The sequence below is a fragment of the Pempheris klunzingeri genome, chromosome 7 (assembly GCF_042242105.1).
Source record: "Pempheris klunzingeri isolate RE-2024b chromosome 7, fPemKlu1.hap1, whole genome shotgun sequence".
In the NCBI taxonomy this organism is placed as follows: domain Eukaryota; kingdom Metazoa; phylum Chordata; class Actinopteri; order Acropomatiformes; family Pempheridae; genus Pempheris; species Pempheris klunzingeri.
Window position 1 is genome coordinate 20,343,782 of NC_092018.1, and position 24,051 is coordinate 20,367,832.

Here is a 24,051-nt window from a genome sequence, read left to right on the forward strand (position 1 = left end):
GAGAATAGAAAAAAGAAAGAAGACCAAATCAATAGGTGATAGGAAGATGAAAACCACAACCAGACATTTTAGTCAAATAGTTTCCCACAATAAGCTATGTAAAAGCATTTTTTTGCAATTTGAACAAACAAAAATTCATAGCTAAGTAGATGGTCACAACTCATGTCTATCAGATGAAGGGTACATCACTTGCTTTTACTACATTTCACTGATCAACAGTTATAACACAGCAAAGAAAATAACATTACGCTAACAAAAAGCAGTGAAGGAGAAGACTACTAGCTGTAAACATGGGTGTAAAAAAATTCCACTCCATTTTTGCTGTGGCAACAGGTCAAGCAGGACACTTTAGATATTCTTCTCCCAAGCAACACTTTCCAGCTCCTTACAGGCCAGATGAGATATATAATCCCTCCAGTGGGTTCTGGATCTGCCCTGGGGTCTCTTCCCAGTTGGACATTCCCAGAAAACCTCCAAAGGGAGGCTCAACTGGCTCCTTGCGAGCCTCTCCCAGATTTCTGATCTCCTCACCCTATCTTTAAGCCTGAGCCTGCAGAGGAAACTCATTTCAGCCGCTTGTATCCGCAACCTTTTTCGGTCATTACCCAAATCTCATGACCATAGGTGAGGGTTAGAACTAAGATTGACTGGTAAATCACGAGCTTCGCCTTCCAGCTCAGCTCCCTCTTCACCACACAACAGTCCGGTACAATGTCCGCATTACTGCTGACACTGCACCAATATGTCTGTCCATCTCAAGCTCCATTTTACCCTCACTTGTGAACAAGACCTAGACATCCTCGCTTGGGGCAGCAACTTGCCTCCAACCCAAAGGGGGCAATCCACCATTTTAAAGCAGAGAACCATGGCCTCAGACTTTAAAATTTCAGAATTTAATCCTAATGATTTCACACTCAGCTGTAAAAATGGAGGCCATGATCTGAGGAAGCCAATCTGAGGAAGCCAATGGAACCACAATTCCGCAATTCTGAGTATCCCAAACCGGCCACTCTCTTCATCTCAGCTACGCCTTGAGATCTTGACCATGAACATCACAAACAGGATCAGTGACAAGGGACAGCCTTGACGAAGTCCAACACCTACTGAGAACATGCTTGAATTTGTGCTGAGAATTTGGACACAGATCCACTTTGGTTATACAGGGACAGGATGGCTTGTAGCAACAAACCCAGTGCCCCACACTCCCGCAGAGCTCCCCACAGGATTTGCGAGGGACACTGTCATAGGCCTTCTTTAAGTTCACAAAGCACATGTAGATTGGATGGGCAAACTCCATGACCCCTCCAACAACCGCACAAGGGAAAAGACCTGGCCCACTGTTCTACAACCAGGATGCAATCTGCATTATTCCTCTTGAATCTACAATCAAATGGAGTCTCCTTTCCAGGAGTTCCTAAAAGTGCTCTTTTAGCCTGAGCCAAGCCTTTCCTGAGACGCCGAGCAGTTTGCCAGAACCTCCTTGAGGCCACCCGAAAGTCCTTCTCCATAGACCCCCTGAACTCCTCCCACACTTGGGTTTTTGCTTCAGTGTTTTGCTGCAGTTAAGCCGCTTTTCTCAGGAGTCTTCTCTAGCGAATGGGTTAACTATTTCTCAGTGCTTTCCCACAAACACAATTCTCAAAGAGACACATGAAAATTATTAAAATTATTAAAGGAATTCTGATTCTGATGAAACTTAACTGAATAACCATGTCAACACATGGTTTTTATAGATTACACATTTTAGCCCATTGATGCGTGTGCCAAATTTGGTGAGTTTTCAAGAATCCAGCCCCACAAAAACAGCTTGCTGTTTAATGTGAATACTCCAAAATGGCTGACTTCCTGTCAGGCATAAAAATCTGAAAAATATTTACTATGTTCTTTAGCATTCCACCAAGTTTTGAGAAGATCCAAGAAGAAGATCTTGTATCGTTACAAATTGAATGCATACCAGGGGGGCCCAAGCCCAACGACTAAAATGTAAATACTAAAATATTTGCCAGTTCTGATGTGTATACAAATTCTCAAAAATGCGACTCGTTCAGAGAACAACAACAACAATAATAATAATACAAAAACAACCACAAAATCAATAGGTTCCTGGCACTTTTGTGCTCAGACCCTAATAGTTTGGTTTTGAAGGGATGTGTGACAACTTTTGAGAGAGTTATTTGTATACAATGTGCTGTTTTTGGCCTTTCATCTTCTGATAAGGGCTATATCTGAGCTGTTTTATTAAAGTGTAAACTGTGAATGCCAAAGCAGTCAAGAGAAATTAGAATACGTTATGTACCAGTTAAGAAGAATCAAACAGACCCTAGTGATGTATCTACACAAACTAGGCAGTAATACTTGAATATTGGATGAATTCGTACTCTACTCGCAGGCTCAAGGAATCTCTTCATGGTCCAGCTGAGAACAGGGCAGCCATCTCCTTGCCTGTCCTTCAGAGTTGGGTAGGGGCTCTTACAGGACAGACCTACAGATCAAAACCATGGCAGTTAAACCCAGATGAGATCAGATACCCAAAGCATAAAAGACATATTATGGCAACTGAGCCATGCTGTTCAGCTTTCTTTAACACTTAATTGAACTATGACGTTTGCATTGTAACATGGACACCTGTAAAATTTCCAAAGTAATGTTAAATGATCGCAGTGCTGGAGTAAATAAAAAAGAAATTCCTCAAATGTAAATATAGGTAAAGATGTCAGACCTTGTGAGTGAGATGAATGTCTATTTTTGCTCATTTTGTCCCTGTGTGTGGATCGAGCTATAATGTGATCCATCTCCTGCTCTGATACCTGGGAAAAAGACATTGAGATGCAGGAGTTTTATCTCAACTGGTATGCTACCATGGCAACTGTGAGAAATAAACACAACAGTAATGAAGACATATGAAATTACGAATGAAGAAATGTAGAAATGTAAAAAGTAATGTATAGAAAGTATAAAAGGAATTGGTACAAAAATAATGGCCAACAAAATGTTGTACAAACTGCTGTGGAGCTGGTTCTCTCTGGCAGGAGATGAAAAGCTTGTCAAACTAACACAGCTAAGAGTCAAATAAACACAGCCAGCAAAATCCAGAGGGTAAACTTGCCACTGTCTGATATTTTTTTATCAGTAAGACAACAAGGCTATTTCTTTGTCATGCTCTAAGTACAATGTGGGACAATTCCTGTTGTGTTTTTGAAAGGAGACCTGCAAGAATCCAGGCTGTGCCACAGATTATTGGGCATTATCTTACATACCTTGGGGTTAGGATGCCTGCTTATGATAAGACTGACTGATCCAGGGCCACATTCACTGAGAATGGCATAGGCTTCGCTGAGAGCAGCATGACGAAGACTGACTGAGTCCACCTCCAGTATTTGATCTCCACGACTGCACGGAGAAGCGCAGGTGTCAGCACATACCCCAACATAAATGCACACACATAGATTCATATGCCCAATAAAATACCAATCATTGAGCACATCTGAAAGTTTGCTCCTCATCTGGTATTTTTGCATCAGTGAATTTAGATATTAACTTCACTAGTGTCCATCACTTTCCAATTCAAAGATGACCCTTAAGCTTTTACCTAAGCCTGCCATCCATCTTGGCCACAGATCCCAGTGCCAGGCTATGGATGTAGATGCCAGGTGCAGAGTTCTCCAGGGTCAGGCAGCAAACTCCAATCCCAAGACCAACACCAGGTTCTAAAACATCAACGTTTGTGTATCAAAATATGTATCTGCTGATTTTAAGATGTTTCTTTCACATTGTAAGTATGGCAAACATTTTTTGGGCACAATAGCATGACATGAATGACATTGTTGGTTCTAATTACACAGTTGGCCACTATGTCAAATTTGCTTCAAAGCCTGGCACTATTCCTGGGGTCTTGGTGCATGTGCGAATGGGTACGCCAAGTTGGACAACTGCGTACAGGAACACCACTTGGACAAACCACCCTCCATCCACCTGCGGAACCTCCTGGGCTCTGCCAGCAACTGGATCAGGTTGTGGCTGCCAGCGATGTCAGGCAGCACGGTGACCCAGTCGTTGCAGGTCTGCAGGGTCTCCAGTTTTGTTTTACTGTACTAGGCTAACATCGACCGTGAAAAGATGGTTTACTAAAATTATGTGGTGATCAAAAAGAAATAAAAGAAATGACACAGGACAAGGCTCGGATGAGTTACACTGTTAGAGATGTAATCCTTATCAGTAGGACAGACCACAAACAGTCTTTCACAAAGACACATACAGATTAAGTGTTCATTATTTTCTACTATTTTAAATTGTACCTTTTTCTTTTTACAGTAATCTCATTATTAGTTGCCATTTTGGCAATATTGTCTTAGTTACAGTCATGCCAATTTCGCATATTGAATGGCTTGTGACAGACAGAATCACGGCCTGTTTAATGTAAATTGGGAATGTAGTTTGTGCAAGTGGTGCTGCTGTACACAGCTGTCCAAGATGGCGGACCCACTTACTCCACTGGCCTGCCCAAAGCCATGAACTCAGCCTCATACGACACCTTTGAGTTGGACTGGAATGCTGACTGTGAACCAGACCCTCGCCCAAGTTTTGAGCCTCACTGATGTGCTTGTGTCTGAATGGGAGAAAATACCTGCAGCCAGGTTCTGAACTGTGGTGGAAAGCCTTTGAAAAGGTGGCTGTTACATCACACATTCAACTGTAACACATGGCTGGCAATTTTGGGTGTCCACATACTTTGTGCAGAGATGTATAGTCACTCACACAGCTATATTTCTGTTTCCTTGGTGCTCTCTTTAATACTGTTTTAAATCAAGAATATGACATGTAATCTGGCTCTGGCTTCTCTATCAAGTAAGCAAACCTTTATTGAGTGTGACCTCCATGATGATGCAGTCTTTTGGACCATGACCAGGACCCCTGTGGCCATCAACCTCTTCAAACCCTGAGGGAACAGGTGTTCCCCCACTGGTATTGGAATTGGGTGAGCTGGAGCGGCTGAGGAGGGTGGGGGTTGGACAGGGTGTCAGGCTAGGACTGCGCAGACGAGTTCGAATCGTCAGCGTCACTACGCCTTTTTTCAGTTGCTGTTGGAAGAACATAAATGAGATTCAATAAATAGTTGTAGCTTTTACATTTAGACAAATCCCAAAGATTTTTCCAAAAACAAGTAAGAGATTTTTTAACGAGTCCTTGGTCTATTCACAAGTCAGCAAGTCAGTTTAATAGCCAGAACTGTAAGCATAAAAATAAACTTTGATAAACAAGTGGAAAAAAAGTAAATGTTTGATGATCTATACTTTACAATTGAATTTCTGAACTGTTAACAACATTGTTAGACAGAACCCATTGAGAAAATGCATTCCACCTTGAAGGTCTGGATGGCCTGTTGGTGTGTGAGTCCTTGTAGAGACTCTCCGTTCACTTCCAGAATCTCATCTCCTACACAGGGAAGGATAGAATTAGGTTGAAATGGGTGTTTAGCAGAAATGTAAATGCAGATCAAAAGAAAAACTACTGGAAAGCAGATGTCCTCTGCCATGTTGGTACATTTAAGAGACTTTTTTTTGTCATATTGTTGGTACCATAGATATAGAAACATAGATTCATGTGATGTGCGTCTGCATGGCCACCATATTGGGTGGGTCAAGATCTGTTAGTAAACTATATTGAGAAATGCAGACTTCACAACAAAATCAACTATAATATAATATAATATAATATAATATAAATGGTCTGTATTTGTATAGCGCCTTTCTAGTTATTTCAATTACTCAAAGTGCTTTACATGACATCCTCATTCACCCATTCACACATCATTCATACAGGAGGAATGTAATTTGGAGGAGATATATAATATAATATAATATATTGTAGTATGTGTCAGTGTCTAAAATTAACTACTAAAGATTGAAATGAAATATTTGATTGACAGTATTTGGGAGTATTTGGGACATTGTGTGATGGAAACTGTCCCTACTGCAGGAGATAAGTCATGATGTGTGTTGATGTTTCCTATTTAGAGATCAGAGCGTGCATGTTCCAGTGGAAGCTGTGGCTATTCAGTAGATTAATGTTTTGGCATGGAGCTAATTAAACACTACCCCAGGGACAGAATTAAATTCCAACAAATACCAGTACTAGTATGTTTAATATCTCATGTTCATAACAAACTAAATTTCATGAAAAGTTACAGTAAATTTTTTGGTGAAGTCTGCATCTCTTAGTATGCATACTTGAGGATCTTCACCCATTCAATATTGGCAGATGCACCTTTATGTTTTAATATAGTTATTGGTTGGCAATGTTTGCATTAAGCTAATAGCTGTAGCTTAGCTGTTGCCTAAGACCTTGAGTCCCACATACTTATTACCAGGAATTCAGTGCATGCAGTCAAAATCTACAGCTGTGCCCCATGTTTTTATTTCACCCTGGTGACCCATCCTCTTGGCTCCCACTGTTCCTAAATTCTTGTCGATGTTTTATCCAATCCTTACAGACTTCGATAAAACATTATTGTGAGTTGATATTTGAATATTGATGTTACATATTTACATGTTGCTCCTCCTTTGTGGTTCAAATACTTAGATGTGCACGTGCACATGGACGTCATTTGGTGTCTGTGCCGGAGCCCTGAGAGTCTAGGAGCATGTTTTCTATGCCTTTATGAACAACTGTTCAACATCACAGTGTTGCTGTGGACACCAGTGTCGAGTGTGAAGTTGATCGGATGAACAGTTCTCAACACTTGCCAGCAGCAGATCTGGTGGCAAAGAAATCAGTCCAATCTGAACGGCAATGAACTCTGAAGAGGCAGGCCACCCAACAACATTGCAGCAGCAATACCAGGAGCCGAGCAATTGTCCATTTCAAATGGGCGCTGCCCTATTACTCTCTAAATCCAGTAAACAGTATGAAATGGAATAATTACCCTCTTTTAGTCGTCCATCAGCTGCTGCAGCTCCATGAGGGAAAATGGTTTTGACAAAAATCCCCATCTGACCACGTGCTGAGTCCTGGCCACCAACAATACTGAATCCTAGGCCCTATAAAAGTTAAATCTCAATGAATGTCAGAAAGAGACACAAAAGAACACAGTATTTATTTTGTTATTCTAATAAAATGTTTTTGTTTCATGGTTTATGGTGGTGACACATTTACTTTCATGTTATGTCCCCTGCCCTATAAACTCACATTTCATGCTGCCCTTCTAATTCTTGTTGTATGTGGTCTCTTACAGATTAACAACACTGTGATATCATAGCAAATATCATAAACTCATTGCTGAGTAGCTACAACAGCACCTATGTTATTGAATGATAAGATCATTTTAAAAACAAAGATAATTGTGGGTAAAATCAGAGGGTATGCATGCAATACTGAGAAACGTTATAGGAATATTTTAATGTATTGTGGAGACATTACACATTACATGTAAGAGTCTGTGGATTCTTGGCATGATCAATGCCATTTTCATATTTAGGCTTGATACTTTTATGCACATAATGCACAGTGACCACCACTTCACCTGACTGAATCTTTGCTAATGCTAATACTGGAAGCATAACAATGAGAAACTGATGAATGAGTCTTCACACACCTCTTTAACCTCTCTCTAAGGCTGAAAAAGGTGCCAAAGATCTGGAAGACATCCTGCATAGTCCCTGTGCCCAAAAAGGGATGTCCCAGTGCCCCCAGTGACTTCAGGCCTGTGGCTTTAACGTCCCACATCATGAAAACCCTTGAGACTGGTCCTACAACACCTCAGGTCCCTGGTGCGTGATGACCTGGACCCGCTGCAGTTTGCGTACCAGGCCGACATTGGTGTGGAGGATGCCCTGATCTACATGCTTCACAGAGCCTATTCACACCTGGAGAAGCCACAAAGCACCGTGAGGATTATGTTTTTTGACTTTTCCAGCACTTTCGACACGGTGCAGCCGCTCCAGCTGGCTGAGAAACTCTCTGTGATGCAGGTGGACCAGGACCTGGTGGCCTGGATCTCAGACTACCTGACAGCAAGACCGCAGTATGTCAGGCTACATGGATGCTTGTCTGACGTTGTGACAAGCAACACTGGCACACCCCAAGGAACTGTACTGTCACCGTTCCTGTTCACCCTCTACACCTCCGACTTCTGCTACAACTCGGGAAGGTGCCACCTACAGAAGTTCTCAGATGACTCCTCCATCGTTGGCTGCATCACAGACAACAGGGAGGAGGAGTACCGAGACCTGATTGAGAACTCTGTAGGATGGAGCGACAGGAACTACCTACAGCTCAACACAGGAAAAACCAAGGAGCTGGTGGTGGATTTCTGGTGCAGAAGGAGCCCCCACACCCCGGTGGTGATACATGGGGAGGGGGTGGAGATGGTGGACACTTACAAGTTTCTCGGGGTGAAACTAAACAACAAACTGGTCTGGTCGGACAACACTGATGCCCTCTACAGGAAAGGACAGAGCAGGCTGGTTTCTTTCTCAGAAGGCTCAGGTCCTTCGACGTGAACACCAGGCTGCTACAGATGTTCTACCAGTCTGTAGTGGCCAGTGTCATCTCCTTTGCTGTTGTGTGCTGGGGGGTGGCATCGGGAGCTGTGGCACTAACAAACTGAACAAGCTTGTCAGGAAGGCCAGCTCTGTGGTGGGGATGGAACTGGACAGTGTGGAGGCAGTGACGGAGAAGAGGATGAGAGGAAAGCTGAAGGCCATCATGGACAATCCCTTTCATCCCCTCCATGCCGAGCTGAGGAAACTCAGGAGCACGTTCAGCCACACTCCTCCAACCGAGAGCCTCGAAGCGACTGGGCGGCTCCTTTATACCATCAGCCATCAGACTGCACAACACCGCAGCACCCAGCACCTCCTGACCACAGAGACTTTATCATGCTTCATTAAACCACCAATAGCTTTGCCATTTTGCACATAATGGTACATTTGCACTACCTGTGGACACTTTGTACATTTCTTTCAGATTGCATATTGCACTATATTTTATTTTGTACATTTCTATATTTGTATTTTTTGCACATTTGCATTGTATTTTGTATATTTGTATTTTTATTTCTTCTCAATTTTTTATCTCCTTTTTCTTCGATTCTGATGTAGCTGTTGCGTAATGACAATTTCCCCCTTGGGGGATAAATAAAGGTGCATCTTATTTTATCTTAAAAAAGGCGTCTTCACATTTAGATCTATGCAGTGAATTACTTTAATAGCCATGCTCTCGGTCTATCAGACCTTCATCAGAGCAGGCAGGTAGGTAGGTCCCATTCCAGCAGCATGCAAAACACCTGTGTGCACCCCAGTGGCAGAGACTCCACCTCTTAAGAATTTTAACAGAAACAAGAAGCATCTTTAGCGGTACCATACAATTTAAACATAGTACATGGGGCTCTGAGAGGGATCAGGCATAAGCCATCATTAATTAGAGATCACATCATAGCTGTATTTACAAAAGATCTCAGGAAGCCAACACAGAGCAGGGAGCTATGGGGAAACATCAGGCAGAGGCCATCATGCACACAAGAGCTCCAAATTCCACATGAATAAATGAAAAAAAGAATAAATTAACAAACAGGAGAATCTTGGATTACAGCATTACACTCATCAAAATCCTCATTAAGACCTCTAGGATTAAGTCTATCTAAAGCGTAAATCCAAAACAGCTCCCTTTGGCATATCTTTCTTTCCATATCTCCCCCTCTTGTCAATTCAATATGTCCAATGCCTTGAAAGCGTGGAGACAAGATAGGGTATGGAAATTCATGTGACAGGCGACAGGATAACACTTCAGCCTATAGGTCTAACTGAGAATTTTGGTAAAACTACAATTCCACCAGGGTGCACACATGCGTTTTGCATGCTGCCAATGATTAGAATGGGATTGGTTATTGGAATTGGTTATTTCTTTTCTTTAATAGCTACGCTCTGATGAGCATAGCTTTTAAAATGATTTACTGCAAAGATCTAAGTGTGTACCTTTTTCATCAGTTTACTTTGATGCACACAAATGGGTATTCATTAAATAAGCCACATTATTCATCTTATTTTGAAGCTGATGGAGAGAATGCATCTGCTTAGATTTCTGTCAACAACAGGAGGTAAGTATTAGTTTGTCTGGAAGTAGGTAGAGCTCAGTGGTGAGCTGAAATTTGGTAAACTTTTGGCCTCTGGCTGGTAGAAGGACGGCTAACACACTGATTTTTTATATTAGTTCCATCTTTTCAGAGTCATTACTGCCATCTTGTATATACTGGTGTGAAGTTATAGGCTATGAAATGTTTTGGTTTCTAAAGCATTTACAACACATATACCTCACAGCAGTCTCATAATTTCAAGGTATGGTGCTGTCATGTGTAGTACTGTGTGTTCTTATAGCCCAATGGTTAAGAGGCATACCACATAATCACAATGTGACCAATTCTATTCTGATCTTAGAGGATTAATCTCACATTTTTAAACCTGGACCCAATTTTTAGTTTGAAATGCCTGGTAGGTACAAAAACTTTTGGAATAGATACAGTAGATCACTTCCGCTGGCACCCAAGAGTGCAGTGAACAAGCTACAGTGGCCGTAATGTAATCCTTCGGGGGTATTATGCCAGATCAAAGTATCTCCACTTAAGGTGGTTGTTTTTGTCATTGACAGGCACCGATTGTTCGACAGGCTCTGATTGCTATTCTAAGTGTCTTACAAATTACAGAAAGGATCCCTGTAAGAGCCTTTTTGTTTAACCAGAAACAGCATTTATATTGCTCAATTCAAAGCCATCAGACTCTATTGAAAAAAAAAAATAATTCAACACAGGAATTGCTTGTCTACCATTGTATTATTGTATTATTTCAGATCCAACACAGTATTTGTGTAACAGCCAATGCTGTGGCTCATTTGCTGGAAGTGATCTACTTGACTATTTCCAAATGTTTTTGTATCTACTTGCCATTTTGGTCCTAAAATAGGGCCCAATAGGGTCTAAAAATATCCTTTAATTGCATGTCATACTGTACCCCTTTTCTCTCTCTCTCTCTTTCCCCATGCCATGTCTACTTCTGTGCTTTCCACTATCTAATAAAGGCCACAAAAAATATGTTACTAACAGTTTTATGTAAGATGCATTGTCCCATTTGGTACGGACAGTGTTTCACCAATATATGATTAAAAAGCAAGCAAGCAAGTAGTTGACATAAAAGTTAGGATACATTAAAACCAGCATACAATAAAACCAGTGTGATTGTACAAAGACACACAGATGCATCTGTTATTGAGCTTACATAGACATACTCAGAGTACATTATCTGAGCTTTATTTATGCGTACATGTCAAAGAAGTGCACTCACCTTGCCCTGGCCTTTCATCAGCACTATACTTGAGATAATGGATGGCTGTGCCAGTCGCCATGGAGACTCCACTTGAATGGTGCTCAGGGAGCGGGTTGATTTCTTAATTATCTGATATTCCTAAAATGGAAATGAATATAAAAGGCAAAAAAACAGTTGGATTAATTCATCTTGTAAAAACTACATAATCGTTTATACTGTGATGACAGTTTTCCTAACTGAGTCCAGTTTATTCTAATGGCATTATTTCCTCATACTATAGTAGTAATATTAGGATAACGTCTTTTCTGTCTTATCCCCTGCATTGCCATCTGTCATTATGGTTTGATGCTGAGGCTGCTGGTGAAAAATGTGTATCTTGATGACTTAACTTAGTTCTGTAGATTTAGTAGAGATATCACCCACATAACCAGTAAGAGGATGTGATTCTGAAAGTTGTGCCCTTCTATTTTATTTCCTTTTCTCAATTAACCTCTCATTAACACAGCAATTAATTCAACTCTCCTTGACATGGTTGTCATGACAGTATGGCAGAATGAGTGACCAGGCTTTGATCTGGCTCTGTTACTTTGCTTCGCTCCTCAGCTGTTAGTTCCTTTTCAAGCTCTTCCTTTATGTGTTGACGCTATACACGACCAAGAGCTGCATGCAGCTCCGTGTCCATGCATGTGTGTGTGTTTGTATGTGAGTGATAAGTATCATCAAAATACCACAAGGACCTATGTTCTTTTGTTTATTCCTCTTTTACTACACATATGCATGCATGCATGTGGCAGCGCTCGTTGAAGTATCAGTCTCCTCTAGATTCTTGCTTGCTTTCATCATTCATATTTATATAGAGTCTAACCTAGAGAAGGTGATTGTTGATCTTAGTTCACTATAACTTCATTACAGGGGGATTATACAATCTTGGAGCAAAAGAGCGTTGTTTAGGCCAGGTAGTACAGGACCTTTTCCCTAATGTAGCTTAAAACTGGTTACCAAGATACTTACTTGTGAGTAAACCATGCTGATATGCCCAATCTAATAGTCAGTGCCATTACCATTGTCTAACAGATGGAAGCTTTTTTATACATATGACCGTGTCAAGATCAATTTCTGTGCAGATGTAGTACATTGCCTCATTGTGGAATACTTTGCTATGAGCCACGAAATGCCTGCCTTAACCAAAGCAAAATCTGTGCTGTCCAAATGGGAAGCCCAGGAACCCTATATAAAGTTATTCTTAATGGTCATGTACATAATTCCAAATGGAAATGTACATTAAACAAATGCCTTTGTATGGGGCATTTGGCTTTCCCATATGGAAACAGTCAATAAGGAAATTTTTTGTCCATTCAAGGACAATTTTTTTAGGACTAGGGAACAGACCACCTCCTTTGATACAACCCGTCTGATGTTGGGAGTACGCTGATCATTCAACACCCTGGAAACAACTGTGAAATTGGATTGTCCTTCAAGTCTTTCTGCAATTTGTTATCAAAGTTGGTTACCTACTGAGGTAAGCATGACCTATGTGATAAACACTGCTATAACTGTTAAATGCAAAGGCCAATTTATCTAAGAAGATTTTCCACCATTTTGATTATTTTGTAAAACATTTTTGCTCCTGTTACGACGCATTTCATTATATGTTCACCTAACTTGGTACATAACATATTTGGCTGACCCTGGAAGCAGCAGTTACATTTCTTTTCTGACATCCCTCACTGTTTTTCACAGTGGTTACCAAAAGTTGAGTAGGCATGGTCTATGTGAACAAATATAAGGTTGTAAGTGCACATTAGACCAAGGTTGATGCACAAGTAATTTGATTGGATTGAAATTTAGCTCCATCTCTAGCTATGACGATCATTATATTTATTGGACATTTTAACTGTATGTTCTGCCATTTCCCATGATTGGCTGTACATTCAACAATATATTCATATAATTTTTTATGTTGTTGCTGCTACTTGTAGACTAAGCCTGTAAAACAATTCTGAAAACAGAAAACAGAACTTTTTTCATTCATATCAAAATGTTTATATTAGAGAATTATAAAGAAAATAAACCAAACAAAGAGCATTAAAATGTGTAAATATCGATTGATAACAAAACAAAAAGCATAGTTGTACAGTAGGGCAATTTGTTTTTAGATCAGTAACATGCAGAGCAGAATATTTACTTACGAGTCTAACAAATAGCTACACTGTCTTAGCTGACACCTGCTGATGGCATTTTAAAACCTAAACTGATACAGTGCAGGCAGTTTGGTAGTCCTTCCCTAGTAGAGTGGAACACTAACTTTGGCACATAATCATGAAAACAAGGACTAGGATGCCGAAGAAAAGAACAGTACAGACGAGACAAAACATTTATGGATAACCAATATTGCACTAAAGAACGTTTCTGCATAAAGCTACAGAATAAATAAACCAATAGATGAGTAAATAAGTTTATCCCTAAAATATCTGCATCAACCTCTGAAAAAATCACAGAGACCACACAAGAACCCTGCCTGATTTTGTGAAGAATTGTTATTAGAGAGAATATGTTAAATTAGGTTGAAACAGGTGTGACATTCTGTCTTGCATTACAGTGGATACAACTAAATCAGTTCATCATAACTGCAGTGAATACAGCAGTAAAAATAATTATAATCAAATACCACACCCCCACAGAACTGTGGGGCTGAATTAAATCTTCCTAAATAAAAGTATCAACAAAAGTGAATATTATTAATAGCTGATATATAATTCTCTGTTTCTCAGATGCAATGGAAAAACAGGAATGTTCAAAAGGAACTTTCATTCCTGAGTTTAGTTTCTGCGCCTGAGTATTTCACGGAACAAATTGTTCAAATGGGGATAATGTAACAAGTTTGAGACCTAACTTATCCTTTTTCTATATCATGTCATGATGAAATATATCATTCAGGCCACAATGTGTCTCATATGTACATCTTTGCACCTTCAGTTATACTAAAAAAGAGGTGATGCGTTGACTGACCTGTCTCACTCCAGCAGCATCTAGTTGTTGAGGTAAGGAGTGTTTACGTTGGCCAGGTTGAGGTTTCTCCACCATTTCACAACTGCTCACACCCTTCTCCACAAAGAGCTCATCATCCTCACCCACTGACTCCAGGCGACTGCTCCCCCCTGTGCCAAAAAAAGGTGTAATTTCAGTCCTTTGCACAGCAGGAGTAATTACAGTCTTTCACTGTGTATTTTTTCTAAATAAAACGTAGAACATAGTGCTTGCATAAACGTTTAAAAGCAATGCATAATGCACTAAGAACAAAATTACCAAGCCTATGGGCAAAGCAAATATCAAGGTCAGAAAAATACCCAACTCTGGGATTACTGCTTGCATTAATTGGAGTGTCACAATGAAACTACTGCTACAACCATGTGTCACCTCTTATGATAAATGGTCTATCTAAAGATAAGCTTCAGGGGCGAGTTCAGTGTCTTGCCCAAGGACACTTTGACAACCACAGTTGATGGACGACCGGCTCTACCTCTGAGCCACAATCTCCCTCTTATTGATCCTATCTATCAACATGAATGAATATATCAATGTAATTATTTGTGTAAAGATTACACTGTTAAAAAAGGTTATGTTACACGCCTGCCAATAGATGCATTGTTGCTATTCAAAAAGCCATTTTGGTGTTACTGAACAACCTGCTCTTGTGAAGTACCAACCCTGGGAGCGGCTGCAGAGCTTCATGGGTGTGGGGCTGCAGCAGGATCCTTTGGGTGTCTCTACCTGACTTTGTTCCTCTAGTTTCTCCAAGTTAGTCAGCTGTGGGGAAAAAAAACATTTTGGTGTTTTTATGATGATTTTCAGTTCATCACTTCTATGAACGGTCTGATACTTCCACACGCAAAACACAAACAAATATGTATCTAATTTACTTCATAAATAGATCACCTTTTCATTTTATAACATCCTATTTCCATTAGTAAAGGACTTATTTCAGATAACTTTTAGCAAGGACTGGCTTTACATATACTCAATGAATACTTTGTAACTTTGTAACAGTAACTTTGTTCCTGCTCTGTTTTGAGTTAGTTGAGGAAGCCCCAGAGTGAGATTAGAATACATCCTGATGTCTCCATCTGGAGGTAGTCTGGATGTGTTCAAATTGGAGTAGAGCCCAGGGCAGAACCAGAACACACTGAAAGGACTGTACTTCCAAATGGAGCTGTAAATAGTGCCTGACCTGCTGTCACCATGGCCTTTGCCCAAATAACTGCCCTATACAACCCTGCCCTCTCTACTCTAATTGGGCACTAAATCTACTTTGTGTGACAGGCTGCTGCTATAGATAAAAGGTGATTCATTTGAGTGCTCACACACCTCACACACACAGCCACATAAACATATAGTACATGTTATCTGGGTGTACCAGGTAGGGATTGTGCGGACTGGTGCTGCAGCTGGAACTCTTCGGTGAGCAAGGAGGACCAGTCTGAGACAGGGAGGATAAGGAATTGCAGGTGCTGACCAGGTCTGGCAAGCTGTTAGATGGAAATCGCTCAAAACACACATCTGATTCCTCCTGCAAGAACAGGAAAGAGTTAAGATGTGTGATGCTTTGTGTGTGTGTGTGTGTGTGTGTGTGTGTGTGTGTGTGTGTGTGAGCACTTACCCTGCTGGCCACCACTATCTGGACCAGACCAGAAGTGGAGCGGAGAATAACAACAGCCTCCTGATGAGTGAGACCCACCAGGGACTGACCATTAATCATCAGCAACTCATCACCAGCACGAAGACGACCGTCCCTGAAACACACACACATTTAGACAGAAACATTGACACATATTGTACTGACACAGGAATGCAGAACCCATGCAGAACGTTAGAACACCATTGAAGTGGCCCAAGCCAGCAAGGAGAGGGGGTGGCCCCAGTTTGACAAAGGGACTAAGTCCATCTCGAAGCTGTCAAGGGTGACGCTGTGTGATGCCTCAAGATGATGACTGCCATCATGTTTAGCGTAGCAGCTGAGAGATTCAAGCTGGAAGAGAAGAAATCAGCAAAAACCCCTACACCCAGACCAACAGAGCAAACAAGATCCATCCACTCAGCGAGGCACTGAAGAGCTTGAGGCAGCCATTAAAGCTGGCAAGCAAGGAGGAGAGAAGAGATCTTTTGCACCATCCTCTGCAAAAGGCTAATGACAATCACACTGGTCAAGTGGCATTGTAGCCAAAGGAAGGGGAGGACAGGGTAGGCAGGCTGTCACACTAGCCAACATAATAGCTGCTAGAGCAAAGTGCAGTAACCAGCCTCAACATGGCAGATTGAGCTTAGCAAATTCTTCCTTTGGAAAATGAAGGTTTACCTGAGAAAAAAACACTTTATGATTATCTATGAGCACAGATTGTTATTGTACTGTCTACATATTGTATATTGTAAATCATTATTATCAGATAGAGATAATGGAGGATGGAGTACAAAAACACAGTACCAAAGCAAATACATTTCTCCTGGCTTTATTAGGACGAACTGTACCTGTGAATGGGACCCCCTTCCTCTACATGAGCTATAATGATGCCATGAGGAGAGCGCTTGGAGCCACGTCCCCCTGTTATCTGTATGCCCAGGCCCTCCTGACCCTTCACCATGTGCATCTTCCAGATGTGGCTGCCCTCTCTGGGCTACAAAAGAGCACAAAACAAATACATCACATAGAGTTGAAATACAGATTTAATATACATAGATTCATGAAGCTGAAAAAACAAATCAACCAAGCAACCACACTGATTGAGTTAGAAAAATCCACTTTTGAGAAAGCACAGATTGTTATCAAACTATGACAGCAGGTTAATCTAAGTCTTATTATGATGTGACTTCTTTTGTTTTACATTATTTCTGTCATGTCTAGAAATTCTGTTGTTTTATTTCTTTAGTCTTGTCTCGTGACTTCCTGTTTTACTTTATAGTTTATGTCTCCGTCCCTTGTATACTTTCCTGTCTGTGTGATTGTCTGCCCCGCCCTGATTGTTTCCACCTGTGTTCACTTACCTTGTGTGCTTACATAATCCATGTCTCGCTTTGTTCTGTGCCTTGTTCTTTGTGTCAGGGAGCCAGCATTTAGTTAGGTCAAGTCAAGACAAGTCACTGTGTTTTTTGTAAGAGCTTGGGCTGTACTTTTTGTTCTACTTTGTCTTTTTGGATTCTTGTGTTTTTATTCCCCCAAGAGTCATTTTCTGACAAGAACTTTTTATTAAATACTTTTTGAACTCCTCTGTGTTGAGTCAAGCATTTGGGTTCATCTCTGAGAGTCTGGTCATGACAGAGCGAACTGGCCAGAAATATGAACCCTGCTGACCAGTTATGTGCTGCCATTCACTCTCAAGGCCATAATTTGAACCAGTGAGAGGAACAGATAATTAAAATCCAGCAGGGAGGAAAGACCTCACTCATCATCAGGAAGACTTCAAGTCATCTGTGACCACCCAAGTAAATCACCTGGCTGTGGAGGTTCATTGCTTGCTCACTCACCTAAAAACTGATCATAGACCCCCCCCTCAGACTTCAAGCTGCCATCCATTCATTGTGCACTGCATTTTCAACATTATTCAGCAGCGTTTCCCACAGAACACTCCACGATAGCCCACTTCACCAGAGGAATGGTAAACGGTCTGTATTTGCATAGTGCCTTTCAAGTCATTTCGACTACTCAAAGCGCTGTTCACAAAGCAGAAGAGCAGCTGCATGGGCTGCAGCGGAGTACCAGTATGTATGTTCACCAGTATGTAGTTCTATGACCATGTTCATAGACTCTCTAAGAAATATTTTACAAATATCTTATACCTGTCCAAGTAGAGTAGACTTGAGTAGAGCTCTAACACAACTGCGGCAGAATCATTGCAGGGTTTCAGATTATGCCATAGTGTTCAGGACAATTGCTGCCAACAGTGGCTGGAACTCCTTTGCTCTCTTCAACGCATTCATAAATGGACTTTCCGCCCTAATTAAAGATTAATTAGCTCTGCTTGAACTGCCATCGGATTTGGACTGGTTATTGCCATGGCTATTAGGATCAACAATCTACTATGGGACAGAATGAGTGAGAAATCCAGACCAGGTCCAGGTTTTGAGTGGTCCCTTCAGGCTGAGGAAGTCTTTTCCCAACTGAAGAAAATGTTCACCTCCGCCTCCATTCTCACCATTCCGGATCCTAGAGGGCATCTCCAATGATGGGGTGGGGGCCATCCTCTCCCAGTGCGCTGAGAAGCAAGCTCCATCCCTGCACCTCCAAAACTCCAGCAGAACAGAATTACGACGTGGTAAACAGAGTTCCCTCACGGTGAAAATCACCCTGGAAGAGTGGAGGCATTGGCTGGAGGGGGTGGAGTGATCATTCTGGTTTGGACTGATCATAAGAACCTTGAGTAAATCCGTAAAGCTAAAAGATTAAATTCTTATTAGCCCAGATGGTCTCTGTTTTTTAATTGCTACAATTTCAGCATTTCTAGTAGCCGCCCATCAAGCATGAGGTCCAGGAGGTACATGGAGGTGTGTCTTATCTGTCTCCAGCCACTGCTTATTCTTGCAGGCTCTAGTCAGACATCTCTGTGGATTTTGTCACTTGACTGCCTCCCTCTGAAGGTAACACCACCACACTAAAGGTGGTTGACCATTTATCCAAGATGACAAATGTCATTGCCTTGCCCAAGCTGGGTCTGCCAAAGAGATGGTAGAAGTCATGTTAAATAATGCTTTTTGTATTCATGATTTTCCTTAAGACATTTCTTCCAACCCAACCAATGGCCAGACTGAGCGCCTCAGCCAGGAGCAAAAGAGACCTGCCTTCACTGCCTTGTTTCGCAGATCCCATACTCCTACTGATGCAACTAATCATTACTTGCATCAGGTGTGTTTCAGATAGAACACATCAAATACCCAGACTGGCTAGGGGTTTGTTCACAATGACGTTTAGTTGCATGTGTAAGTCAAGAGAATTGTCCAAACGAGTTAAGTTAAGTTAAGTTAAGTGAGGAAATCATTGCCTTGCACAGACAAGGAAAAGGATACAAAAAGATAGCAAAGGCACTGAATGTTCCTAGAGATACTGTTGGAAGCATGGTTCACAAGTTCAAAGCTAAATGAACACTGACAGCTATAGAGTTTTGAGGAGGCTGGTGGACAAAAACCCTCAAGTGACTGCAAAAGACCTGCAGCAGGACTTGGTGGCAGCAGGCACTGAGGTTTTAGTCTCGATGTCTACAGTAAGGCACATACTAAACGCTGAAAGAATCCATGCCTGAACTCCATGACGTACACCTCTATTCACCCAAAAGCACAAGACAATGTGTTGGAAACCATATAAATAAGCCACTGAAGTTTTGGGGTTCTGTGAAGTGATGACACAAAACTGGAACTTTTCGGGTCTATGGATCAGACATATGTCTGGAGGAGGAAGAATGAGGCATGAGCTGAAAAGAACATGGTGGTGGCTCGGTGATGCTCTGCAGCTGCTTTGCTTCTTCTGGCACTGGAAACCGGCAGTGTTTGGATGGCAAGATGGATTCAATCAAGTATCAGGAAATCCTAGGAGAGAATGCCATGCCGTCTGTGAGGAAGCTGAAGCTTGGGTGTCATGAGACCTTCCAACAGGACAATGACCCCAAGCATACCTCAAAGTCCACTCAGGTTTGGCTTCAGAAAAAGTCCTGGAGGAGAATAGTCGCCTGGCTTCGAACGATGTCAGGAGTACTATAATTATGGTGAAGTGTACTTGAACAACTCCATTATGAGGTAAAAACAAATGAAACAAGAATTATGATAAAGATGCCTCTATCAGTTTATAATGACTGAGCCTTGACTGAGACCAGGATACCAATGGTCGAGACTGCAAACAAGCAAACTGTAACTGTAATTACCTTGATGGCTGCCTGACTTTTCCTCCGGCACCACCAGCAGGTCAATGTTATTTATTTATTCTGTGAAATATCTATTAAATGGACTGGACAACATTTTGTACAGACTTTCATGGTGCACAGAAGGAGAAATGTTTGGTTCAGAGTGAAGTGTGTCAACTGGATAATTTGCCATGAAATTTGATACACACCTTCATGTCCCCTTAGGGATAAATTATAAAAAAAAAAACGTACCTAACTAAACTAGCACCACCATTATTTGTCCAGTGCTTAAAGCAGCACAAAGTTAGTTGTCAAATCTAATCAAATTTTTTCAAAAAGAGCAAACAATAGCAATAGCACTATAATACTTGAAATGTAAGTAAATACATCCAATTAGACATTCTCAGCCATTCTCAGCTTTTTTTCCAATTGAACTTTGGTATTATATGCGATATATAACGTTTTGCAAGAATATTGTCATAGGAAAATAAAAACTGACCACAGTTTTCCAACTATTTCGAAGATTCTTCAGTGGTTTGTGTTTAATTCTTGAAAAACACTATGGTGCAAACAAATTGCTACTATTGCCGAATTGAACATTTTACAATATGATGCCACAATTTACAACATGATACAGAGAAGGATTAAGATTAAAAGGGCATCAGATTGGTGCAGTGTTGTAGTTTACATCATACTCATCTGCACAGTTCAGACAATAATAAAATGTTCTGAAGAAACGTCTTTCCATTTGTTAAGTCTTTGTTGTCATGCATCACTGTATTTGGCACAGCTGTGACGGGACTGATTGAGGGTTTATTCATCACCACACCCTCTGAATTATATTCCACTTCATCCATACCATTTGCATTTGTAGACCTAGAAGGATTTATATAACAGAGGTCATCTCCATTTAGGGCGCAAACATGCTGGCTACAGACATTATTCTTTATTAACAATCCCTCTGCTATGCTGGGACGACACACCAGCTGTCTGTCTCAATCCTCTGACCCACATGTTAAACTATTATCCCATCATTCCCTCTGGTTTTCTCACACCGGGGCTGCAATCCTATTTATTCTCTCACACATCTGTATGCATATCTGTTGATCACTGATCACCTGGCTGCTGGGGCTGCTACACGGAATAAAAATTTGAAAAATGTGTTATTTTTCAAATTGTAGTAGGCATTTTGTGACAAAGTGGTATAACGACTGCATGTCCATTAAGCATATTATGCTTTTTACATCAATTGTCATTTGGTTTCCAGAGCTCCACACCAAGCTCTACTGTCAGGTTGTTTTGGGTTTATTAACAAGATCTTCATCATCCACTGCACTCATTGGACAGCAAGTCATGCAAGGTTGACACAGTGTACTTACAACTAAAACCCCTTTCATGCAGCGGTCATGTAGTTCAATGTAGTATAATGGTACACTAATGTGTTCAAATTGTTCTCAGAAATGATCTCGTCACTGTTAGCTTTTAATTTTTAATAACATTTAATAGTGATCAAATAAAGTCAAGTTTCTTCTTCTATACCATGAACGTATTAACTAGCTGGAAATGGTGTGGACAGCCAGCTGCTAATTCATCCCAGAGGGGGTCCAACTGCATAATGCAACAAAAACCATAGACTGACGTAGCACCAATTCATATCAAATATTATCTTGCTTTCAGTAAAGAGCAGGTCTAGACCAAACTCTTAAATTAAGAGAGAGACTCAATGATTCAACAATTTAAAATGAATGATTCAAGAATCCCCATATGAATAAGCACATAGCATTAACAAAATATGAAGACAAAAATAATTATTGTTCAATTTTCAATCCAAAAGTGTTTTAGTTCATCTTAGTGTTTTGAGGCAGAGGCAATGAGCAACTCAGCGTATACATAAAGCAGGAGGAGACCATTTACCATTAAACGAGTTACGCCCTGTATTAAATGGTCTATACTTCGTCTTTCTACTCATTTCCACCATTCAAAGCTGTTATACTACATTCATCCATTCACACATCATTAATACAGGAGGAATCTAAACTGAGGAGCACACACATTCACACAGTAGCAAGTTAGGGTTCAGTGTCTTGGAGGAGCCAAGGATTGAAGCACCAATCTTCTAATGGACGACCTGCTCTAACTCTGAGCCACAGCAGCCCCTTTTTGACAATTGACAATTTTTATGTGCATGATGAGCACCATTTTCTGGTGTCCTGTATTCCAAGGTGGTGAATAGGTGCATGTTTAAAATATAAAGAAGTTCTTAAACCGAGTATGATTAATTCACGGTTGTTCATGATGACCCCACTTTATTAGTGTGAGGTAATCAATAGTTCATGTCATTCTTTGTCCAGGCATTTTTTGGAAACATCTCAGATCAGATTTTGATGATGTCTTTACATTTATAACTATGCTGTTTATCATGTAACAGTGTAACTTCCTGGGAGGGGAAGTACTTAGTACTTAGTAGTACTTAGGTTATTTGCAATTTAGCAGTAGAACTGGCATATGGGGTGGGGGGTGGGGGTACTTAGCCTTGTGGGCTTGTCTGACCAATCAGAGCAGACTGGGCTTTTCAGGGGGGGGGGCCTTCATTTCCTCTCAATCAGCTTCATTACCAATCCGCCTAGATCAGAGGTCTAATATAATATAATAATCCTTTAATGGTCAATTTTTTCATGCCCCACACTCATGCACATGCATATGAACAGAGGGCAGCCATACAAGGCGCCCGGGGAGCGATCTTGGGGGGGGGGGTTAAGGGCCTTGCTCAAGGGCCAAAGTGGCGCCGGCGACGCTGATGTGATGGCGGTGCTACACCTGTCGGCCTCTTGGTCACCACACCAAGTCTTCTTTCCTTTGGGGGTTCTCTCAGTCCATGCTGCTAGGGGTACGAACCAGCGACCTCCTGGTCACGAACTCGTCTCTTGAACCACTCGGCCACGTCTGCAACCTTTACTATCAAAAGAGCCATTTTTGCCCCCTCTCCCACCAAATAACATTCATCTGGACCTATATATATATATATATATATATATATATATATAGTTATACTATATATAAAAGAACTATAGTTTGTTGCATATATGAAGTTATAGAACTACAAAAAGAAATCTGTTGACATTTTATTGTTCTAACAAAGGAAAACACCAAACTCTGAGGAGGAAAAAAACACTGGCATGTAAAGGCCTACTTAGAAATAAAACACAGAACCATGCAGGCCCATTTGAGTCTTCGCCTTATTTGTGGAAAATTACTAAAATAAAAAGTAGTTGACTTTGACATAAATAAACCATGTAGCTGCAGCCTAATAGCTTTAAAAAGAGTAACATAAAATAGTCCAGCTTGTATCTGCTATCTGCTCAATATTGTTTACATCACTTGACTCATCACAGGTGATCCAGTATGCTGGAGCTGAATTAATGTCCTTAATTTGTTAACTGGTGATGTTTGCTGCCATCTTAACCCTTTATGGGGCAAGGGACCATATTTGATAACTTAAGTGGGAGTTCAAAATGCCGCCCCTTGCCTCACCATGAGGCAGCAGAACTACGAGATCTCTCCAAGCCAATCAGCAACAATCAGGCTACATGACAGACCGGCAAGAAACCACATATGGTGACTTCACTGACCTTGATTTTCACCATAACATTAAATTTTTTTTGGAAAAACTCACAAAAGAAAAAAAGTCTTGTAATGACCACCAGTAATGGTCTAGGGTTGAAACTTTGAATGTCTAAGTATTTCAATGAGTGCCCTATAAAGGGCTAATGGTCCTGTCCTTGACGGTCTTTGCAGAGAGGCATATCTCTAATGTTCTGGACAATTTCACGTTTGTTTTTGAAGTCTGAGAACAGATGCTC

General features: G+C 41.0%; 1 protein-coding gene across 1 annotated transcript in view; it reads right to left on the reverse strand.

Moving 5' to 3' along the window:
* The window catches only part of pdzd2 (PDZ domain containing 2), a 46,770-nt gene that overhangs the window by 15,389 nt on the left and 7,330 nt on the right, over nucleotides 1–24,051 (reverse strand). The window contains exons 4-16 of the mRNA XM_070833457.1: nucleotides 16,836–16,981; nucleotides 15,970–16,102; nucleotides 15,727–15,879; nucleotides 15,020–15,119; nucleotides 14,322–14,470; nucleotides 11,331–11,450; nucleotides 6,923–7,037; nucleotides 5,360–5,433; nucleotides 4,856–5,078; nucleotides 3,590–3,707; nucleotides 3,258–3,390; nucleotides 2,720–2,807; nucleotides 2,379–2,482 (exon numbers count right to left, since the gene is read on the reverse strand). Of these exons, the coding sequence (XP_070689558.1) occupies nucleotides 2,379–2,482; nucleotides 2,720–2,807; nucleotides 3,258–3,390; nucleotides 3,590–3,707; nucleotides 4,856–5,078; nucleotides 5,360–5,433; nucleotides 6,923–7,037; nucleotides 11,331–11,450; nucleotides 14,322–14,470; nucleotides 15,020–15,119; nucleotides 15,727–15,879; nucleotides 15,970–16,102; nucleotides 16,836–16,981 (1,656 nt within the window). The remainder of the gene's footprint in view (nucleotides 1–2,378; nucleotides 2,483–2,719; nucleotides 2,808–3,257; nucleotides 3,391–3,589; nucleotides 3,708–4,855; nucleotides 5,079–5,359; nucleotides 5,434–6,922; nucleotides 7,038–11,330; nucleotides 11,451–14,321; nucleotides 14,471–15,019; nucleotides 15,120–15,726; nucleotides 15,880–15,969; nucleotides 16,103–16,835; nucleotides 16,982–24,051) is intronic.